Here is a 24,268-nt window from a genome sequence, read left to right on the forward strand (position 1 = left end):
GAACTGATTTTTTTTTTTAATATATAATTTTCGAAAGCTATTTCATGAAGGTAAAGAAATGAAGGCTGGTAAATTTGCTGTGGGCATTCTCTTGCCACCTGCCAAAAGATCCACTGATTTCCTGATATGTGGGATTCTTTCTACTTATCCAGTTTCTTTGGATTTTTTTTTAACATTGTGAAAGTTCAAACTAAAGCATTCAACGCATTTATTTTTGTAGGGCAGAAACATCCCTATTTTCCCATGCCATAAAAACTGTACACCAACACTGAGGGCGAGCACTAACCTGTTATGAAAAGAGGTAGAAAGATCTTGGATTATACTCAAGTTTGTCTGCATTGTCTGTTGAATTGTGCAGGTGACGCTGCTGTGTGTGTGTGCGTCCGTGGCTTTTTCTGTGACCTGGTTAGTGGAGCTGTGTGCGTTGAAATGAAAAATATGAGAGCTTTCAGCAAAGATCATGGTTTTTGTTTTCTAGTTTCTAGGGAAGGAGAAGCAGTTCTCAGAAACTGCCTCCTGTATAATGAGACTCATGAGTATTTCCTGAAGTATTTAAAAATATATATGTATATGTGTATACTTTCTAATCAAAAAAAGAAACAAATGCAGTGAAAGAACAAAGTTTTGTAAGGCTGTGGGAATATCTCACATGTTAAAACAAAACTGTAATTCTTTAACTACTTTCTTATAGGTAAAGGCTTCCTGTAATATGCTTTGAATCCACTGTAATCAGGAAGAAATTTGGATTCAATGGAACAAAGTCAGTAAAGGACACTAAAAAGTAAATAAACAGCCACAAAGGAAACTATCCCAATGTTTGAAACAAAAACCCCTATATTTTGCATGGTGGTGTTGCCATAGCATGTTGCAGTGTGATTTGTGTGTTGTCTAAGCAGGTTGATCTATAAAACAACATTGTACATGATAATATTAGACATGATAATTCCATAGGAAGTTCCATATTAATAAAAGAGACTATGTTAATAAAAGAGAGTGTAGAGAGTAGATAGTGCATCTGGGTCCTCTGAGAGCCAGGCTTTTTCTCAGTGACAGTGCCTGGCAAGCTGCAATAACTAGGTTTGTTCATGGGAGTTTAAACAGCCCACAGATCAGGAATTGGTAAAGAGTATGTACACAGGTGGTTATGAGGAGAGAAATAGCAAGCCGCAGACAGATGTGAGCAGAATACAGCACAAAAAGGGAAAAAGTGAAGACAGACTGGGAGGCACTAAAGCGAGTCTCTGATAATCCCTCTCAGAGCAGCGTTACCAATAAACCAGCAGTTCTGTGCACAAACACTGGAGCATTATGCCCTGCAGGCGTGCCCGATTTTCATCGTGCTAATCTCAGGGCAGAAGTACCAGAATAGCAGGATGCCAGAGATGCAAGACAGGCCCAATAAACCATCTGTGAGCTAGAAATGGGAACGAGGATTTCTGGATGTGAAGCATTAGTACTTCAGTAGAAGAGGGCAATTCTTTTTTCACAGAGCAAGCTATAAAATAAAAACTGTGGTTTTGCTTTTCCTCAAACTACTACCTGTGAATCCGGGTGGAGTCTGTCAAGTCGGGTCAGGTATAAAAGTAACACGTCACTGCTAGATCTATATTCTCTATTAGATCGGCAGCTCTGAGGCTTGCAAATTAATCCAGAATGTCAGGGTGCTCAAGTGCAAACCTTTTCTCCAAGCTGACTGAATTCACATCACCCACTGCCCCAGGACCCCTTGCCACCAGGCATCCTTGTTCTTCCGTTCTTGTTCTCAGTTATGATGAGTTTCTAATATGTAATTATCTACCCTGGTTCCAACCAGCAGGGATGAGGGAAATGTTTCTCAGAGTATCCTACAGTGTACTGATCAACTTATTCAACTGTGAAGTGAGGGACTGTGGTATAGATTTGTTCTTCTGATTAATACAGAAAATAGGTGTGAAACAGGTCTTCTACAACCTGGATAAATGCTGTCATCTCTGAATGATTTAGTAAGATGAAAATTACAGTTTCTCTTCTCCTCTGATGATTTAGAAAATGTAGACTAATTTTCACTGTTTCTTTTCTCACTTGTGTCAAAGTGGGTTTGTATTGAACTAAATTGGACTTCAGGTTTTTTCCATTTGAAGTGTTTAAAAAAAACCCCAGTAACCTTGGTTCTGTCTAGGGACTGAACCTAAGAAGATGACCTTGTAATTCATAACCTGATTTGTTAAGATGGAGACTATAAGAGGCTCCTGATCAATAATAATTGAAAGTGGGTTATACTTCCTACAGAATGCATTTGTTAAACTGTGCTGTTAATCGGTACTATTCCTTGAATTAAGTTGAAATAACCTAATATAATGAGTCATTATTCTAGTCTGATGGGGAAAAAATAGAAGTAGAGCTATATACACAAAAAAAACCCCTAGGCTCAGCTCTGCTTTTCTTTGACATTGGAGAGTTTTCTTTCCAGAAAACTTCCAATAAATTGGTGCACTTTATGAAAGCCCTAAATGCTCAGCTTAAAAACATTAGCTATTAGTGCAAAATTGCTAATGCCTTTGGCAGTCTGCAACAGACAACATGAATAGTGTAAGAAACAGGTCTGCATTCACGTACAATATAGATAAAGTAATAGCAAACTGTCATTTGCTATATGTAATATTTATTACCAAACACTTTATAGTGTATCTCTGAGTAGTAAGCACAGATATTCTTGGTTTGCCTCACTTATTCACACTCATGGGTATTGCATGAAAATACAGAGCACATACACTTCAGCACTACTGGAATGATGCCATTGGATAAGTCCATTGTCTTGGAGTAACACCACATTGTCTTGGAGGCAACCACAAGTGTCATGCCTCTGACTGAGAGGCATGGGGAGCAGTGACAGTGTGCTCTGTGCTCAGCCCCTCAGGTTTCTCTTTGGGAATAATTAAGTTCTAGTCACCTGCAGCTCCCCAAGGAAGCGAATAGGGAAGCTAAATGTGTAAGTCAGGGAGCAGGAGAATGTCATTGCTTGCTACAGTAGTAGAGAGAGGGAAATCAGCTATTTTTAAAAACTGAATTTAAAAACTGAAATTCTTTTGAGGAATTCACATGGGGAAAAAAATCCATATAAAAAAAAAAATTAACAATCAGGAACTTCCTCTACCTCAAGTATAACATCTGCAGAGAAGAAAACAGCTGAATATTCACTGATAATGTTGATGAGAGCAAAGAGTTCCTTTCAGGAATTCAGGATTTGTGACAGTGGCAGACTGGTAGTCTGAGCAGAACACCTTTGTGAGCACTATCCTGGTGCTTAGCTGTGATCACCAGTCTGGAAGCCTGAAACAAAGACATCTCAATGCAAGGGGGGCAAGCTAATTTCATTTCCACCCCATGCAAATTTTCTTGTCCCACCAGGAACCAAGTTCACAGGGCAAAAAGGTTCAGTCTCCCTCCTCAGAGCTGCCTGGGGTGACACACTTGATCATCACGTGGTGTGAAGGCTTGAGATGCCCCTGTCAGTGTTAGAGTTTTATCTATTGCTGCCCAGTTATAGGGAAGGCAAAAGATGTGGTTGTTGCAAGTTTGTGATGTTTTATGGAAATACAGCCAGACCAAACTCGATTCATATATTAAACTAGAGAGCCATCAGTTGATAATTATCTTCACTCATAACCTCATAAACAAGACCCCATTTAATAACTTTGAGTTTAAAACCATTATATCTTACATTATCCGTACCGTGTCCATCTGCCTTCTCCCACTTAGCTGAAAGAACTTGCTGACCAATGTCCTTTGATATTTTCCCCCTCCAAACCAGCAACATAAGACCATTTTGTGCATGAGATGTGAAATGTGAAGGTCATTGAACACAGCACATTTTCACAGACTCAGTCCAATGTCACGTAACATGACATAGCAAATATGTTAAGATCTGTCCCTTTATTGAGAAACAAGGCAGATATTATATTAATTTCATCTGTTAACCAATAAATTTTTCTATATGAACTGGTAAAACACAAGGCCCTACTGTTCCACATCAAAAGTCCATCTAGCCCTGAAATCCTGCCAAGGGATATATTTTTCTCGAGCATAGCATTGTGAATGAACTTCAATGCAGTATCAGCTGTGGAACGTCATGTTCAATGTACAGTCATGGAAGAAATCCTAATTGGACTTTTGAATTTACTTACAGGTTATTCCTAAAATTTAAACCAAAAAATAGCTAGTCAGAAAAAAATCACAGAGCTTCTTATTTGACAAATACAAAACAATAACAAAAATAAGTATTTGTAGAAATGAAGGCTTTTTACCTTTCAGTAAAGAGATGGGTTATTGATATTTGACTTTAAAAAATTGATGAAATAATTGAGATTTTTATTTTGGACTAAAAATTTAGTCCAAAAATCTAGTCTTAGAATTTTTTTAGGAATGATGTCCAGGCTAATGAGGAAAATAAAAACCAGCATCCATAGGACACACCAGTGAAGACTGGCCTCCTTGTCCTGTTCTGCAGTGCCTGGAGCTAAGCTGCTGTGCTCTGTGCTGGAAGAGAAGATCTGAGAAGTAGCACTTGCACAGCCAGGTTCGTCTAAGTGAGCAGCCAGCGCGTACCGTTCAGGTATTAGGCCAGTGTCTGCCATTTCCCAGTTGATAAACATCTACCTGAGCCTTAAGCTATTTTCAAGAATGAGAACTGCAGAGAGGTATAGAAATCTAAGAGGTCAGGTCTAGAACAAATGCACTAAAAATATTTGTCTAGTGCATTGGTGCCTTGGAAAATCTTGTGTGCTACCCCACACTTCAGATAGTTATTCAAGTTCATACTACCCCATCTGGCAAGAGTTTGTAGGTTAAACACAAATGAGAGCAGCTCATCAGTAAATGTAAAGATTGGTGTGAAAGGAGAAAGAAATTGAGAGTGTCACCCAGTTTGGAATGAGCCAAAATAGGAACACAGTTGCTCAGCCACTGCCTCCTGTATACGGACTGCTCCAAGAAACTCTACGGTCCTAATAAGAAATGAACAGAGGACTGCAAATCCCTGTGATAGGCAGAAGGATTTTCCTGCACATGCAACCACTTAGTCCTGCAGCTGTGCTGACAACTTGTGCCCCAAATTCAGTAAATGCTAACCTCCTCCCCTTTCTCACATGTCTGAAACACCTGCATAGGTGGCTGAGAGCAGCGTCCTGTGCGGCAGTGGAAATCAAAGCAGAATTCTGACCCCGTGAGTGGTGCTAAAGCAAGTCCCCCATGCTAGAGGAGTAAGGGCTGCCTAATCTTGGAAAGGGTCTTACTGTTTCTGCTCCTGTGCCTCTCCAGATATGTTTCTGTCAGGGGCTGTTTATACACCGACATTGTGTGCGGTGCACTGTGATGTCACTTGGGAGCTTTCCCTGCCGGTGCTGGCCAAGCTGTTGGAGTGCTGCAGGTGTGTCGCACATGAGCAGATGGGGAACAGTGAGAGCAAGGAGGGTCAATTCTTCCTCTGCATCTCATTTTGCTCACAGCGGGGTTCACCCTGTTTCCCTGTTTCCCAATCAGATGCATGGAGTTCTCATTTCTAGTTCTACCAGTATCGGTCCTGGGGAGTAGCATCTGCACTGGCAATAAGGAAACATGAAAAAGGTGCCATTGAGGTTGCTTAGCAGAAACGAAGATAGTTAATCTTCTAAAAGGAAAAGACCTGATCTTCCTCTACCATACATTTCAGCTCTAGCCCCTATATACATTTCATATTGATTTCTTGTAAGCCACATACGTACTGAGGTGGTTGCTGACTTGTTTGCTGGATTATTTGAGGTGTTAGTGTCATGCTGCTTAAATAGGTCAGTCAACATGTTTGTATTTTTAGCAGCTCATACATCTGCCCATGATTTTGAAATTTTTCCCCTAAATTCTCTAAAAGTACAGTTGGAAGGACAACTCTATGTTAAACAGTTAATACATTAACGTAGGGACTGAACACTGAGGTCAATGGATTTCGTATTCTTAGATGTTCACTCCAACTGCTGTGCTGCTTCCTCATACTCTGACTCCCTTCTCAGGTTATGTAATGTGGGGTTTCATTTTGGCTTGTGTATTATTAGTAAAATTGTTAAATAGTTTCAATTCATGTGTCCAAAGTGCACCAATACAGCCAAAAATCCTAATCCTGTTTAGAATTTGGCCATATGCTCCTAAATGTTGATGGCAAGAATATATTGAAAATATTAAGGATCATTCTTCAGACAACTATCAACTACTTCCTCCGACACTTTTTTCCAATTGTTCTTTAATCTTATTGGCAGAGGAAACTTTTTCCTATGTGTGATGACTCATATGCTACACATCTCAAAACTGGCCCATTAATGTAGTTTCCCAAATCAAAATTTGGTTTATGGAAATGCTATTAGCATTGTATCTGAAAGAAATAGCTAGGCTCAGATCTTAAATTATGACCCACAAGGGATGATCCTTACATCAGTCTGTAAATTGAGTAAATCTGGAAATCTCCTAGAAGTGATAATTACAAAACCCTACTATACAGAGCTAAAGTAAAAGTATACTCTGGAACAGACATTGAAAGAAATATTCTGTAAACTGGAAAATAACAAATCCCTGCTGATCTGAATAAAAAGGTAGGATAATTCTGTATTTGGGGCTGCTATGCCTTCGGTGTATTATTTTCCCAATCAGAGAACTAAGTATGATTTAGAGTAAACATGGAAGAAGATCTCTTAAGGAGGGTGTATCTTCTAAGCTGTCACTTTTCCAACTATAAGATAAATTAGAACTACTAATACCTGGAAAAAGAGCATACGCTGTTGTTCAGATGGAGACTTCTTATCTATAAGAAGTGTAATATTCTCCGAGGCAGGGAGGGGAGGTGGAGGAGAGGACCATCCAGAGAAATCCTGATCACTGTAGGGCCTAGGAGACAAAGTATCCAAAGACCAGCAATATCCAGGGAGCAAGTGATGGAGAATACAGAAAAAATTTTTCATGACAGCTCACTGTGCCTATAGGGGAAAATTCAAATAATACGTAGAATAAGATTATACAAGTCAGATCAACTAACTAACAACTAGTTTTTAGGTCAAAACTTCCTAGTTTATGTGATATCACAATTCATTCCTGAGATGCTAGAATTTGGTTATCATTCATCTAAAAATTCCAGGGAATTTACAACTCCTAAATAAGTAGTTGTTGCAGATAAGAATAAAAAAATATTTCACAGATTTTATCCCACAAGAGCCTTCACGGCTTTCCAATGTAGCAATAAGCAAATTGTTTTAATAACTAATAGAGAATTCCTGGTTTAATTGTTTAAATTAACTGGTTTATGTAGTTCAGTACTAAGGGGAACTCATACATATTTACAGAAAGTAGCCAGGCCTGTAGACCTGTAAAATTAAGCACAAATAACTTAATGAAAGGCAAAGATAAGCGTATGCTCAATATTTTCTGAGATTATGTCCAGGTCTGACAATCATGAATCATCTAACAAAACACTTAATTTTGGACATGGTGTTTTAAATTGTATTCCAGTGCCACACAGCTGCTGAGACTTTTTTGACTATTTAAAACGAAAAGATGTCTTACTGTAGCAGCTTGCCTGTTGCATTAGAGGAAAACATAATTTAAGGTTTAACAAGTGTCAAGAAGCTGTGAATTTAATGTAGGTAGAAAGTGACAGTTAAAGCTAGACACAGAGAAGAGCGCATGCCAGGAAGGACATTTCTGTCTTTTGAAGAAGAGAGTATTAATACTGTCAGGTGATATGGTGAACCTGATGGATGAGCAGTCTAACCCAACACTGCAGATCATGAGTTCCTTTCAAAATTATATTGTAGGGAAAATACTCATCCTAATTTGTTCAACTTGTATTTCAGAGCACAAAGAATAAAATAATTATTCTTCCTTTTGTGAAGACCCACTCTGATATATTGCATTTGAGCAAATGCTCAAAAACAACTTGCAGATCCCTGTGAGCATAAATTTAATTGATAATGACAACAGATATTGAATTGTGTAATTCCACTGAGTTAAAATACAGCAGATGACTTAACAACTCATTGATATGGCAGAATAAGTTCATTTACTATTTACTGCAGAAAATGTAGCATCTCTCCATGGTTACAGTATTTCTTACCGTAGTCTCCTTGAAAGTTTGATTTTTCTGAGTTGTGCACTTAAAATGAACAATACAATAAATGTAAGTATTAAATATCTAACTGGAGAGTTAGAGCCACTTTCTATTTAATGTTTTATGATCTATTTATGTTACATTATCAGGGTATGCCTGTGGTATTTTGAGGAGTGATGTAAGCTTGCTGTGCCAGCACTGCCTCTTTTGGATCAGAGTCACAGTAGGATGGCCCTGGGAGAGCTAACTCCTTTTATGTAGCCTCAGGGGAGCTAATTCCTGTAATGTGGTTTCATGGCTTTTGTCTGGCTCAGATACAGCTCAAATCTGCCTGAAATATACCATAGCGACATGCCCTACACCATCCTCTTCACGCCGTAGACCTAACTCTTGTGGGACAGTCATTATATCTTATTAAAAGAACTTGCTAAAAAACTGAAACTGCATCCTTGCAACAGGAGGAACAATGAGGAAAGTAACAATGTGGAAATCCAAACACCTTCAAAGCAGTGTTAAGCAGTCACATGTAATACACCTGACCAATGTTCCTTATAAATAGTAAATACGGTCTCAGCAAACCAATAGCTGCATTCATGAAAAAGCTGCTTTCCTGCCTATAGCAATCTGCCTCTTACTTTCCACCTTAACTTTAAAGTGTCTTTTGTCTTCTGTGACAGAGCTACCGTAGTTTGCACATTCATCTTTGTAGCACAAGGCACTCTTGCTTGTAGTAGCCTTATTCAAGTTCTGGGTATGACTGACAGCAAAAACTTCAACATTAGTTTCTCATCAGCCAAAAGCAATCTCATTCAAAAATGGCCTTTAAATTTGCTGGCTTATTCTGTGAAACAATTTGGCTGGCTGGCAGTGCAGGTGTCTAAGCGTAAGGGCTTCCTGTGGTTTAAGATTTGACAGACTCCAGTTGGTGCCCCTAGTTATTTGACAGTGATGTGGCAACACTAAGTGGTTGCTGATGAACAGGTTTGCAGTGATCATGCCTCTGTTTTCTGTTTTTGTTTTTTGTTTTTATCTTTTCCTCAGGGGAAATCGCTCACATCAAAGAGGTTAACCAGTCTAGTGCAGTCCTACTAAAAGGATCACCTTGTAGCATGGAAGCAGACTCAAATCATTATACATACTTTGTAGCTCACTGATTGCCTGACTCAGAGGACAGTAGAACAAGATGTTGCATGAGCAAGGACCTGACTTGTTTTCTTTTGTGTATACTAAGGCATTACAGACTCCGAGGGACTCTCTAGCCTTTCGATGCCTCCATTTCGAAAACTGTCTGCTCACTTCCTCCTTCATATCAAGCTGGATCTGTGTCTTTTTATTTTCTGCAAGCTCAAGTACAGTGAAAAAAAAGCTTCTGCTAGGCACAGTTTATTAAAAAAATACGTCAATCAAAAACTGGAAGAAATGTAAAAAATGCATATATTAATAAATATACATATGGCATCACATTTATTGCACAATAAATTAGCACAGAAGGTTTCATTTCACTGATGTATTCACATTGAGAAAGAAAGCCTGTGTCTTTGTCTGTTGTCTGTATATTCTCTGTTAATGTTTCTTGCATTTATTTTTATACCATATTTAAAAAAGAACACCTTTTATTCCAGATGTATTAAAGTTGATCCTTTCTCTGTAAATTTGTGTATGTTTATATTGTTGTTTTATCTTTCATTAAAAGATGCAGAATCTCTTTCCTTTGGGAAGTTTGAGATTTTAATATTGAATCTGAAGGTTAGCCAAGAGCAAAATCATCCCCAAAAGTTACACACCTTGTGCTTTCTAAAAAGTGACATGAAATGGCCTTTTCTTTCTCTCAGTGACACCTAATCAAACACACTTTCTTGATTATCATTTACTTTTTATTTTCTTTTTATCAAGCTAGCAGCAGAGGGACCTTTCCATCTTGCTCATCATCACATAAGCAAACCTTTCTTTAAGCTAGGCCCATTCTGTAATAGGGCAGCCTGCACAGCCATTCAGTCGCTACTCAAGGCCGGATTGACTGAACTGCATTTCCTTAGGAATGGACATGGACAAAGCTGTCTGAGAACACAAGTGTACACTTGCTAAATAGGAAGGACAGGGTTTCTTTCTCCTTGTTGTCACTTGTGATACAATGCAACATTTTAAGCTGAAAAGGTAGTGGTTTGGGAGTGGTAAGATACTGTCTGTAGAGCAAACCTTGGGTAGGAACTCAGGAGGCTCTCATTTTAATTCAAAGGCCCTATTCATGTGTGCTGTTGTATGTCTACTACTAAGGTTACTCACACAGAGACCTACTGACAGATTTATGAGAGCACATAGATGTTGCCCATGAGACAGCAGATATGGAGCTTCTGAAACTAAACTGAGCTGGAACCAGAAATCTCTGCTTGGCCTAAGAAATAGCGCTTTTGACTGATAGAGGTGATGTAAGGATAGTAAGCATAATCTCTGGATAGAAAAGTGATGATGGGAACTAAGTCAAACGACAAAATGCTGATACCTCCAGGGCATCGTAGGGTGCATAGGACAAACATGCCTTTTTAGCAATGCACAGGATAGACTCAGGACAGCCAACTCTAGTACCATCTGTCATACTGACTTTGGTTTGATATTGAGAAACAGGAATCTTGTTTCAAACGGACTACCAAACTTAAAAATGCACATCCTCATGCACACACACAAAGTGGGACAGTCATAGACACAATCAGAAAATAAATTTGCATACATTAATGCTAGAGTCATCTCATTTAATATCGGATACCTACCTGAGTTGTTGCTGCTCAAGACAGGGCTCCTGCACAGAGCAGTGTGGGCAGAAAGAAGCTGAGCTGCCTTCTGCAGGGAGCGCTCGCTTCTCCACTGGCTCTGTCAGTAGCCTGGTGCCACCGCAGCCCTGACTGCAGCATCTCTAAAGAGGGAGCCTGAATAAACCCCGGATAAAATGCATTATAAATCTCCCAGGTTTCACTCAATTGGGGTTTCCAGAGGTTTGGGATTTTTGTTTGTTCTTTGTTTTCACATGCCACTGTGTTTCTGGTTTCTAGCTAGGATGCTTTAAAGTGTCTTAGGTTTTGTTAGCACAGTTCTACTAAGCTTTTATCAGAAAACACTGGAAATGCCCCATGAGAGCTTGATTTTATCAAGAGCTCCATCTAGGTCAACTCAAAATATTCACAGTCTAGGGAGGCCAGATGAATTTTAATAAATAGCCACATTGAACCCCAGATCTTAAACTCTGAGATTTAATTTTCCTTTACCACAGAAATGTGAGCTCTGAAGCATGAACTTGGGGCCAGGCAATCCACAGAAATTTGAGCTCTGTATCACTTCTCAGTGCCAGATAGAGATATTTATTTCCAAACTCCTGCTGCCACCAATTGCATCAGCTGGTATACTGCCTGCTTCGCCTTAGGAGTTAACTAATTAGATACCAGTGTCTGCTTTGAAGAATCACTCCCTTCAAATAACTCACGTTTCAGATTCATGTATTAGGTATTTCATGCAACTTTGCCCTAGGAAATACTTTTTTTTTCTTTTCCCAAATTACTTTGTACTTATTCTAGCTCTTTCCTTTCAATAAAGTCTCTATTGACTGGCTGTCTTTCCCTGTATTTACACAGGATTTAACACAATGTCTGTAAAGTAAAAATATGTATTACTAATAAGGATTTCAAAGTAGTCAGAGAGCTGTATTAAGGTTTCATTTGAGCTTAGTTTCAAGTGATGCAACTCCACTGTTACACAAGTGAATTTGGCCCAAACAAAATCTATCCTACAACCAGTTGGTTTTTAAAGGGTTTGTCTGCAGTCTTTTGGTACTTCACCTGATCACTGTCATCTGCCAGTGATACAATATTGGAACTGGAAACTCCAAGTAGGCAGAAACTTACTTTTACTTCCCCACAGAGAAGAGCTAAATGTTTGTTTCCAAATTTATATAAAGATCCACTTCCAAGAATTGAGATTAACTCAGATTAAGGCATGTTTGTACAACCACCAAACAGCTGAAGTATGACTTTGGTTACACAATAAGATACGCATTAGGAATTTCAGTGAGGCCACAAGTCTGCTGAGGAAAAAAGGACCAAGAGAGAACCCTGGTCTGGGGACCACATTTCTTGTCTCCTGGGGAAGAGCCATCAAGCAGTGCCTTCTGACTCTTCCCAGGAAGCTAAAAACACCCTCCTTTGGGTGCTATTAATTGTCATATTCATTAAAATAACTACTTGGAGCTGGGAACTTCCGTCTGAGAGTTGGGGTTCATCAGTCTCTTTCCTCATGCATACTTATACATAAAACAGCTCTTAAACCTACAGGGGAAAGAAGTGTTTGCTGGTGTTTCTGCACCCTTGGGATGGTTTTGTGCTCCCAGACCAGCCTGGGAAGGAACATGACCAGGGGGAGAGATGGGAGCTTCCCTGACACCTACTTGACAAAAGCAAAATATTCACCCATTCTTCTATAAGGTGCAATTAAAAACTGTCCTTCAATCCTACAAAACCGAGGAGGGTGGAAAAAGGCCTTAAACAGTGATGAGAGAAATTGCAAAATGCTGAGCCGAAAGAACAGTGGAAACTGGCCAAAAATTAGTGAGCTGAAGGTGAATACAGGAATAAGAAATGGGAATTAATTGTGGTGACCAGAACAGAACCGACAAGGGAGGAGAACTGGGGAACTGGGTAATTAAGAGCAAGAGAGGCTGAATGCAGCTGGTGGATTGCCAGCCTGTTGGCCATGGCTGTGCAGAGTTGGAACCAAAACCCAAAAAATCAGACAAGGTCAATGGTGGCTGGCCCTTTAAAACCCAACAACAACATTTTTGCAGCTAGAAAGTGATTAATACCAAATATCTAGAATAGCTTTTTTCAAACTGCACCCAAAATTTGTTTGAAATCATGAGACATAAATGCCAAATAGTCCCCCAAGAAATAACAAATAGGAGGACAAAAACCAGTTCCAGAAAATGAGACCTATAGAAATGCATTTAGGGTATTTATTAAAAAAAAAAAAAAATAAAGCCAAAGCAGACAACTAAGGTGAGAGAAGGTTGTTTTCTTTAAGTAACTGGAATGAGGAGTTGGGAATGACCAGTGATTCATTTGTGGCTTTTCCAATTATTTATCTTTATGCCAAGTGATTAACAGGTGTATGAATTTAGATTTTAAAATTATCATATTTTTTATGTCCCTTCTAGCTAGAGATGTGCATAGAACTAACACTGGATTTATTAACTTAGGTGCATAAAACACAGGAATTCTGCTAAAAGAAAGTTAATAGCTATAGGGACCTATATAAAATAAGGTTTTAATACCAAAATGTTTAAGGGAAATTAGCAACAATTTATTTGAACATATTCTGTGTCCGCAATTTGTTTAAGCAAGTTACTAAGTGGTTGTGAAGCATACCAATCTGCCTTTTGATCTGACTGTGCTGAACAGAGTCATGCTTTTGTCTCCTGTGAGTTGAAAACAGGCTGAAGTTCCAATATCAAAGAGGCGGAGGGGAAGAGAGGACGATCTCTCTGAGGCCAGGCTCCCCCTCCTCTTGCTGTTCTGCACTGTGGAGTCCTCAAGTGACATATGTACAAATAAATGGGTTTTATTTGTACAGACATCGGCTTGAGAGTCACTCCAGACAATCATTATCTCTGCCACTATGAAGTTTTTATCCTAATATCTAAACTAAATCTTCTTTGCTTCAATTTATCCCTTTATTTTTGACCAGGCTGCTTCAATCACTATAATAAAATGTTTCCTACCCTTTGCTCAAACACGTAAATGACCACTGCAACATTATGGCCTCCTTTGGTTTTATCTGGTGTTTTCTGAAGTGTTGAGTGACTTCATTGTTCTCCTCCAGGCTGGGGGGTGTTACAGCTTTCCTGGAGGACAGTGCCCAGAGCAGGCAGCAGGGCTTCTATCCAGGTTGTACAGGAGGAGGGCAGAGGATTACTGTTGTACTTCTGTCTGTACACACAGAGGCTTGCCATTTTTGCAATAGATGGCCACTACTGAATTGTGTCAACTTATGTGGCACAGTGATGTCCAGATCCTTTGCAGTAAAATGTAGATGGTTGTTCCACTTTGTGTGTAGCTGACTCTTCTCGGGTCCGTGAAGCATCTTCAGTTGTCCAGTGAGTAGCATCCTCATTTTTCAGATCATCTTTCTCTTTTCCCAAGGTCACTTTTCTCTTTTGATTCTAACCTGTGAAATACTTGTAGTCCTTTTGCCTGTGGGTATCTTTATGTGTGGGTGAGACTGAGGAATCTGCTGGTCTGATTCTTTAACACAAATGCGTGAATGAGAGTGAGTACCATCATCACTATTTGTCATAAGGGATCTGTATGTGTAAATTTTGAAGAGAAATTGCGGTGACAATAAAGTCTGAGAACCTGCTCAAATGCTAGATGATAGTCCTTATTTATAAGTGTGGACATGGACAGTAAATATCAAACAATATTAAGACACAATTGTAAATGTTACCTTGTTAGTGGCATTTGCACAATTTTTATTGTACTTTTTCTTAGCTCCCAAAATATATTCTGCTGCGTTCACCGTCATTGGCTCTTTTTCTGATTTGACTACATTTTGAAATCTCTCATTAGATTCATCACAGATGTCAGCTTTCAAAAGAGATACTATTTACCACCCTTCCTCTTAACCTTGTGGCTGCTTCTTCCACATGTGTATCACATAAATGAGGCATTTCATTATTCATATAACTTTTCTAACCATCTCTTTATTCCTTTCTCCCTTTCCTTGTTAAAAGATATGTGGCAATGGCATATTTAATGTAACTTACTTTTCTACCTTTTGCCAAGAGGAATGTATAACCTGAAATCTATGACCTTTTTTGAGTTCATCTCTTCTGATGCACTGTTCTTTATACGACTCGTCTTTTCTTTTAGACTCTCTTTCTTCTCTCCCCCTCCCCCTCAGTAACGTCTTTTTTAGGATTCTCCATCTTTTGTGGTTCTTTTCCTTTGTTCCTCTGATCCTCTCTCCACTGATCCCTCTCGCATGTTCCTACGGTGCCCACTAATGCTCCTTACACTTACCTCCTCTTTTATCTTTCTTGGAATTGAAAGAAATTACAAAGGAAAAAAGAGAGAGCATTAAAGGAAAGGCAGGCCAGCGCTAGGGCTGGGGCTGATGCAGATGCAGAATGTGCCTCTGACTGTGGCCTGATCTCAGGGGACCATCCTGCCCTCGGGTGCCTGGCTTTCCCCTTCCCCACCCTGCTCCCAGCAGCTCTCCACTCCTCCTGCAGCCACTGCTGCCCCAAACTCCCCTCTCTCTGAGATGTTGATGGGGGTTCAGACATAACCACACAAAGGCATTTTTAAACACCTAATGTACTACCCTAAGCTCCTCTGTGCATCAGCCCCTCTCTTCATAAAATTTTTACTTTGACTGGCAGCAGGGTTAAGGTACCCACTCAAAAGCTAGTCTGGCATGCCATGGTGTGGCAACAGGCACATCAGCTGTTCGTAATGTTACCACCTTTGTTTAAACTGTTTGCCAAGTCTCTCCATAAAGCCAGGCTCCTGCACCTCACCAGGACTCCCCTGATGTGTCTGGATGTCTGCGCAGGAGCATGAACCTGCCAAAACAGAAATGGAGACCTGGAGCATCTGGCATTTCCTTTCTTCGCTCCCAAATAAATGTAGCCCCAGTACCCAAGCTAATGTTGGTAAACAGTATATAAATGCCATATGTGACCAGGGCAGGCTTACGGGGTCAGGCAGACCACTCTTGGGGATGGCAAGAGGCAGCTGAGGAGCCACTAGCAAAGCTTCAGGCTGAGGAAGGGGCCTGGGGCAATGTCCTGGGGAGCAGGGGACCTGTGCATGGGTGCTGTTACACAGCAGGGACATCCCTCCTCGCCTGGCAGGGAGGTGTCACTGGGGACCTCAGGAGGTAGGAGGGAGGTAAGCTATTCATTAGCTTAGGTGTATTGAACAGAGACGGGTAAAAGGAAGCCTGGGGGTGTGACTCCCCTGGTGCCCAGGGCTGGGGGAAGGAAGGGGACGGGTACTCATGTCATTCACTCCAGGCATTGCGATTCGAAATAAATTGGGAGCTTGCGTTTCTTTCATGGTAACAGCAAGGTGAGGGGGTCCACAAAGCGATGCAGAGTGTCTCCGTCTCTTATCAGAGAAAAGTGTCTGTGGGAGGCAGGAAGGGCGATTGAAGCCCAAGACTAGGAAATATTTCTAAGTCCTGGTCCATACTGGTCTGGGAGGTAGCTCCAGTGAAGTCAGTGAACGGGCCTATGAAAGTTCATGTTGTACCTAAATCACAGATAAAGTTTTTTTGGGGAGGGGGCATAAATGTAAAATTTCATCAATGGATAGACTTTATTTTAAATGTTCTGGTGTTTTAAAGGAGACACTAGCATCAAAGTAAACTGCTGAAGATACAGTGCAGACAATTAGATAGACAATTCTCAATTAATGAGGGAATTGGTTTCCAGAAAGTTGATTTTAGGGAACAGTTAAGTTTGTCATTCCTAAGTCAGTTTGGGTTGCATCATTTTTCCTTCCTTCACCCCACCTGAACTACTTCAGCAACCTTCCTGTGTCCCTGACTAGCAGGGCCTTGCCTAATCTCTTTTCTCTTTCTTTCCTTCTCAATCATTTTCCTCATCCTTCTCTGTCACTGTAGGAAACCCCAGGCATGAGGGAGTAACTGCAGCTGCTCTCCCACCGGTGCATTTGTGTGCAGGAAGGCATTTTCACTTCTATCTTTATTTTCTTCCTGTAATGAGAACACTTGAAATGTCAGACTTTCATTTTGTTCCAGAGGGTTTCTTCCCAGCGCAATTCCTGTTACACAGACCCATATCATCTGCTTTTTCTGTATACTTGTGTATTATCGACATTCAGACATTTAAAAAAAAAATAACAAAACCAAAACCCAAGAAAACCCCATGGAACATCTGAACTTTAGGTATTTCTTCTGCTGTTGGTCAGAGCTGAGTGGAAGAACAGATGAACAAACTGACCTCTACTCTCTGCTCGAATGCCATTGCCGTGTTAAAACGGCACTTTGGGATTCCCATCTGCAAGGAGCACTGCGCATCCGCTGACCTTTCAGTGCCTCTGTTGGCATCTCCCACTGTTTTTTCCTGCTCCAAACTCCCAGTGTACTTCCACTGAAATGAGAGATGTGAAACTTGTAAGGCTGACTTTAAAGCGTAGTTACCCTTTGCTCAGCAGGTATGATTGTACTTGCTAGCTGGACGTCAGTTGTGGTACCTTTTTGGTGCAGTAGCGTGGGGTTGGGTTTTTTTTTTTTGAAAGATGGTTGGGCTCCTGCCACTCCTCTGACCCCAGACCACACTGTGTGCTGGGAATGCACCTTTGCTTTTGAGGGCAACCTCTTTCCACCAACAGCATGGATGAGGGAGAGTGGCTTTGATGACTTTGTGTCTTTTAATGAGAAAGAAAAAAACAAGGATTTGTAGGCCAGAAGACCTCGAGGAATAAGAAAGTGAGAGAGAGAGAGAGAGGAGGAAGTGCTAAAAATAAAAAAAAGCATAAAAATAACAGCTGGGATAGTGACATCAAGGCCTACCACCCACCTCTCATTATGGCTATCACTTAGTTTCTGTATCCTGAGAGCACTCATGGGTGGCTGCCGACCTCCTACTCTGTGTGTCTAATGCTGTGACCAGCAAACCATCAGGAGTATGCAGAAGACGAGCGAGAGACCACAGGACACGTGTGTTTGGTGGCACTGCCTGACCTGGGGGTCAGCACTGGGAAATAAAAGGCTGAGCACTGGAAACACAGGAGGACTTTGATCTATGTACCCTTCAAACCACGCAGAGCCCGCTGCTTTTATTTTCTGTCTAAATAAAGATTTTGAATGTGCTGCCCCAATTGCATTGTGTAAAAAAAAGAAGATGAGAAAGAAGAAGCCTCTCCATGCCTAACGTGGTGAAGAAGTTGTGTGTGTGCGGCAGCAGCGGCAGCTGCCTGCTTCATGCTCTGCCAGAGAAAAGCCGTCTGCAGCAGTCAGCATCAGTCCTTCACGCAATGCAGAAATGGCTGCTTTTAACAGCTCTCTCTCCCGGATACTCTTACTTTCTGTTTTATTGGTGCTGAAATGGAAGCACCACCATGGCCGGTGTATCAGTGCTGATCTGTCACGATATTGCCAAAATTTTAATTCTGCTAAGAAGAAATGCATAATCTGAATGGTACTACCTACTTTGTCTTGTGTAATGCTGACTATGAAAAATATTAATTATAGAAATTTGCCGGATGGGACACTTTTGGTATTCATTACAGCCCATTTTTTGAGGAATCTAAACATAAAATCAGAAATGAAGGAAGTCAATTTTCTTTACCATAGTAAAGCAAACTAGTTTTGTGTTACCAAGTTTGCTTTTTCCCCCCACTAGTTCTGAAGTGACCACACGCCTCTTCTTTTTGTTTGATTTTCTTTTTCCTGGCCTGGGCCTTGCTGATTTGTGCGCTGAGAACCGGTGTTCCCAGGAAGCAAACAAACCCGAGTTTGTTTTCCTCCTCCAAACCCTCGGCTACGCTGCGATAAGAGTCTCGGGGCAGCAACTGCAAGTTTTGCTTCCGACATCAGCGACCCAAAAACGCGCCCGACGGGTGTCGCACGGACGCCCCAAGCGGCGGGCAGCGGGGCGCGGCCGTGGCGGTGGCGGTGGCCGTGGCGGTGGCCGTGGCGGTCCCGCGGCGCGGGCGGCGTGGCAGGAGTGACACCTCGTGGGTGCGCGCGGGAACCGCGCCCGGCCGGGCGCCCGCGCTGCCCGCACGGCGCGAAGAGGTTGTGTCCGCCAGGGGGCGGGGGGGGGCAGCAGCCCACGGGCGGCGCGACGGGGCAGCGCCCGGGTGCGCGCCCCGCGGCGGGACGGGACGGCAGCGGGCGCCCGGGCTGGGGCCGCGGGGCTGAGGGGGCCGCGGGGCTGAGGGGACCGCCGGGGCCGCCTTGCGGAGCCGAAGGGGGGATCCCGCCCGTTCGCACAGGAGCGCTCCCGGCCCTTCCCCGCTCCCGGGGCAGCGCTTTTCCCTGGCGGAGGGGTGGGCCCCAAAGAGAAGACGCAGGGCGAGGGCGCGGGAGTTGGGAACGAAGCGCCTGTGGCGAGTAGGGGATGACCTGGGTGCTGAGGTTGACATCGAACCGCATTTTCTCATTAAAAGTTGATGAGACCGATGCATATTTTAACTGATCACGTGGTCAGCAGCTAAAACAGAGGCACGGCACAACTGACAGTTGTCATTATTAAAAAGAAAAGCCACCTTTCTTCATATCCCAGTAAGAAGAGCACAGAATATTTTCGTTAGGTTACACTGGAGGAGAGCGCCTCTGTTAAGACATTTCCCGGGAAGCGGTGTTGCTGCACTACAGAGAATTCCGTCTGGGTCGTTGGGCTGGTATCAAGATACATTTGGCTTGTCTCGAACTGACTTCAGCAGCTGCGGGCACTGATTTAAATAATGAAAAATCGGAGTGCTGTGCCACTGAATATAAAAGTAGCCCCAAACAAAGAAGAAACAACAGCAACCGCAGGGCTCAGCCAGTGCATCGAGGTCTGATTTGACTCCGGAGATGTGCAGAGGCTGAGGACCGCGTGAAGAAGCAGTTGCACAGGTCTGACTGCGAGTTTCCCGCGGAAGCCTGGACACGTCCCTGGGAGGAAACGCCCGCAGAGAGCCCCCTTCCAGCAGGCTGCCCACGGGGAAGGTGGGCTTTGGAGTCATGCATGGGAGCACTGCACCTGCCTGTTCCGTGATTGCATCCAGGGCAATGGGATTTCGGTCCTATGATCTGTAAGCAAACAGGCTGGCCAGAAGGAAACCGGCACCCCTTCTAGTTCTGATTTTAGGGGGAACCTCTTGGCAAAGTCTGAAATATCACAGGTTAACCACTGCCAAACTACAATGATACAGTCTTCACGGCTCTCCACACTTCACTTGCTATCTGTATCTTGGTGAGAACAAGAAACCAAATCTAAAAACTGCTTGGATTTCATGGGCTTCCACCTGCATAGTTAAATTATGCTTTGTGGGTGTTCAAATACATGGGTTTAATTTGCATTGGCTTTGGGCTGCCTTTCCCCTCTTCTCCAGAGCCTCTTGTCTGTGTGATGGAACTGCTGAGAAACTCTGATTTTGTATTTCAACCTTCTCCATCTCATTTTTTTTGCACTTCAGCTTTACCAAAGAACCTGAACTCTGTCTGTGAGGACATCAGGCAAACCAGGGCTATGCACCCTGATGACCTCAGATGCTGAACCATTTTGGGGAGGCTTTTCTATGGAGAAGCATGTACATGGGGAGCTACTCTTCAGCTCTGAAACTCAGAGGATGAAAGAAATGCTTTTTCTCCATTAGTAATAGACAGCCAACTTTCATAACATAATGTTTAATGAAAAATTTATTAGATATTTGTATGTAATATTTTTTTTATTTCTGGAAGGGATGTTACGGAGAGCAATTGTCCCAGCTTTAGGGGATGGAGAGAAAGTTTGTCTTTGCTTGGATATATAGCACTCCCCTTTGGGATAGTGTCATCTGATAATTCCTGCCACATGTTCTTATGAGTAGGATGTTTTTGTTTCCTTACTGTGTCTCCCCCCAAGTCAGGACTGGGTAATATTTCAGATGGTCATGGTCAAAAAAAGCATGTGACAACTTCCAGATGTTCAAATAATCAAAGCGATCTGCAGATCTAAGGAAGCACACCAACAAACAAATGAAGAATAACTTGAAGGGCTGCAGTCTAGGTGGGGGGTCACATTCAGAGGTGGCGTAGCAGGGTGAAGGATAGTCTTAATATCTGGAGAATTCATTTGCTAAAAATGAGACAGTCTGACAATGTGGCTGGGCAGGCAGTAGAAGCCGAAAACATGGGGGTCTGGTTGTGGTTTTCCTGCAGCTTGGAACAGCGTTGGCTTTCCAGGGGAGCAAGTAGGGCTGTCACGTTGTGACGTACCTCTGAGCTGAGCTGGCTGCTGGGCTCCAGCTCGTGTGATGATGTGGCTGGGGCTAAGAAACGTGACCATGCTGTGGTGCTGTCCACACCACCACCACATCTGGGGCTGCGTCCTTGCTGAGCTGAGCATTCAGCTGAGAGGGGAGGACACCTCTCAGAGCAGGGAAACACACCTGTTTCTGGCTTGCTCCTAGCTGGCTTGTATAGGTAGGTACCTGTTTAGGCATTAGTAACAAGTTCAAAGCCGGGTTTTGGGAGCTCTTCATCAAAACCCTTCATCATCTCAGGTGATTTTTGTTGGTCCATCCTCCTTGCTTTATAGAAACAGCCAAGATAATTGAAAATGTACGGTGGGACACTGTATTCCTCTTTGGGAACGTAAAAAAAGTCATCATCAAGAAAAGAAAGAAAAAAGCTCATATTAATCACTGGCATCCTGGTAGGTGTAGAGGTGACTGAGCACGGTTGTGTGGTGCAGCGTGTAAGAGCGGCAAGTAGGAGCAGGAGGCTGGAGGCTGCATGTAATGCAGGCTGGGCGGTCCTGTCTCTGGTCACAGGAGGGACAACGTTCCCACCCCACAGGCTCCAACAGCGAGTCCGCTGGTGTCTTTCCCTACGCTGGCATTTCATGTGGCAGTGCCTCTGCTGCTGACGGCACGTCCTTTGAAGCAGATGTGCTCTGATCTGCCCACTGTGTGTGCCACTGGCACAGCTCTGCTGGAGAACTGTTTTACAAAGCCTTCTATGTGGAGCAGTGATGGGGAGGGGCAGGCATTATTACCATTATTATGATTATTAATATTATAATCATTATTATTATTATTATTTCTACTGCTATTACTACTACTAATTTGTGGGGAAACATTGCTGGCTCAAAACCTGGCTCAGCTGCTGATGGAGAAAGGAAGATCTGATCACATCAAGGGAGCTGCTGGACTTTTGAACGTTACTGTCACTCCTACAGGCTGGTGCTTTGGAAGCATAACTATTTGGGAGATTGCTATCGACTACTTTTTCCCCTGGGTAGTAAGGCTTTATGTGACCTTTCGTGCAATCTTCTAAGGGTCTTTTACCATTTGGGAGGTAATGGTGTAGTGTGATAGCAAATTCAGTTCCACACTAGGAAAAGGAACAACTTTGTGACATTTTGTCCATCATCAAAGGCAGCTTTTGTCAGTCGGTCTCTCCGTATCGTATTCCCCAAGAATTTGGAGGACTTCAGGCAAGATTATTCCTCAGTTTTGCTCAAAGAACCCCTTTGTATGTACCTAGAGGGGGAAAGACCAATACACCGCTCACCTGAAAAACTGGACCATGGTGCCTGTGTGGGTGGAGGGGCCTGAGCCTGAGAAGGTCATTGGTAGCAGTGTGGGGGCCTTGGGGGAGGCGGCACACCATGACACGGGAAACCACCCAAAAGTGAGGAGGATGCTGTAGCTCACGAGGACACTGGTATCCGAATGTGCTGCAGGAAAGTGGTGGCCATGAAAAATTAGATCTGGGCCCTATAACAGATATTTATTGTGATGAGTCATCTCCATCCTGATTCATGTCTGTAACACCAGGATAACAAGGTCGTCTTATGTTGTAAACCCTGAAAAGATTTGGAGGCCTGTGTTCTTCTACTAGCTGGAGCATCGACAGCGTGTGCTTCCATCATTTCTCATGTAGCTGTCAAGACTGCAAGCTCTTTGCCCACGTCCACAGGGAAAGTCATAATTACCTACGTATGGTAAATTAAAAATGGAAACCATTCACTACACTGGAAGCTGACTCAAGGCGGATAGATCATCAGTGGGGAGATGTGATAAGGAAAGTAAAGCTACTGCTTCACCAACCAGAAAACTGTGGGAGAAAAAAACCAAGTGGTCTCTATCTACTATCTACTCATCTATTGGTCATCCATCCATCACTACTAGCTATGTATTTGGATGTTTTCATTTAAAAAAACAGGCAAGGGAGTGGTGCGGGGAGGTCTGGCTGGGGAAGAAAGAAAGTGGCTAATGGACCTTTTCCCTGGCTGGCAAATCCGTGCCTGGTCTCCCTTCAAGGCTTCATAGTTTAGAAAGAATTGCAGTTTGTTCTTCAAAAGATGTGTCAGTCTGTTATGGATTAAGAAGACAATATGTCTTCCATATTTACTCTCCCCGCAAAGACTGATTTTTGGAGGATTTGCTAGTCACTTCATTTCAGACACATTTCTTAACATGTTTGGATTTCTTTGTGGTTAAACTTAGACTCTGTCCTATAAGGCCTGCTGTGCAGTGTTTGTCCTTTCAGGGTCATTACTGATACATACCCACTGCACTCATTGTGCTCTACTAAAATCATTTTGTCAGAATAAAAATTACAAATTAAAATATTCTCTCAGAGGGAGGACCCCATATATAATTGTGTAACAAAACTTCCCCAATCATTTCCAAACTGAACTTAATTCAAAATGAAAGATAAATCTTTCCCTTCACTACTACCCAGATGTGATCTTCCCAAAGCTTCAGGCATGAACAATCTGTCTGAATTTTCCAGATATGTCAATATCCCGGCCATACTGAATCCAGCCTGTGGCTCTAGCACCCATTCAGGAAAATCTTCAGACGAGGCCAATGCTTGACACCTCTATCCACTAAAATCAATGGTCACACATCTTTTACTTTACTTTCTCAGTTTTCATTCCCTTCCATTTCTTGTTTGCAGCTGGACCTCCATTTTCCCCTTTTTAATGAGAACTTGGGAAGTTCCCACTACTTTCCCGTCTCTGCCTCTTCTTTCTTCAGAGTCTCTAGTCTCTTTATTTTAATAGCCATCATTCTCATCTGTTGACTACAGATCTTGGCCAAATCCTGATAAAGTCAACAGAAACGTTTTCCGTGGAATTTTAGATGCGTTTCTGTTGTGTTTTCTCTTTCCTCTCCTTATTCTTTTTGCTGCCTGGCTGGCTGATTTAAACAAATATTTTCAGAACAACTTGTCCTCAGTTGACTAAACTGGTAAATAGTGGATAAATATAGTTTTGATTGGGAACAGCTTTTTGGCAAAGGATGGAGTACAGCACTAAAGAAGAATTTTTCTCACCTTGAGTCATGGGATCTGGTTGGTTAAATTAAAACCATTTACTTAACCTGCCTGTGCAACACACAAACATCAGAGATGCCCTTTAGCTGTACTGATACATCGTGCTGCCTACACTACACC

The 24,268-nt window shown here is 42.3% G+C and overlaps 1 protein-coding gene across 5 annotated transcripts in view; it reads left to right on the plus strand.

The window, feature by feature from the left end:
• The window catches only part of RGS7 (regulator of G protein signaling 7), a 245,378-nt gene extending 235,572 nt beyond the window's left edge, over positions 1-9,806 (plus strand). For 2 of the 5 annotated variants that reach the window (XM_074818377.1, XM_074818378.1), the window contains 2 exons: positions 221-301; positions 9,143-9,491. In XM_074818377.1, the coding sequence (XP_074674478.1) occupies positions 221-295 (75 nt within the window). In that variant the 3' untranslated portion in view covers positions 296-301; positions 9,143-9,491. Of the gene's footprint in view, positions 1-220; positions 302-9,142 lie in introns of all 5 variants that reach the window. The other 3 variants (XM_074818379.1, XM_074818376.1, XM_074818380.1) reach the window with 3 other exon arrangements.
• The last annotated feature ends 14,462 nt before the right edge of the window (positions 9,807-24,268 follow it).

This window comes from Strix aluco, chromosome 3 (assembly GCF_031877795.1).
Source record: "Strix aluco isolate bStrAlu1 chromosome 3, bStrAlu1.hap1, whole genome shotgun sequence".
In the NCBI taxonomy this organism is placed as follows: Eukaryota; Metazoa; Chordata; class Aves; order Strigiformes; family Strigidae; genus Strix; species Strix aluco.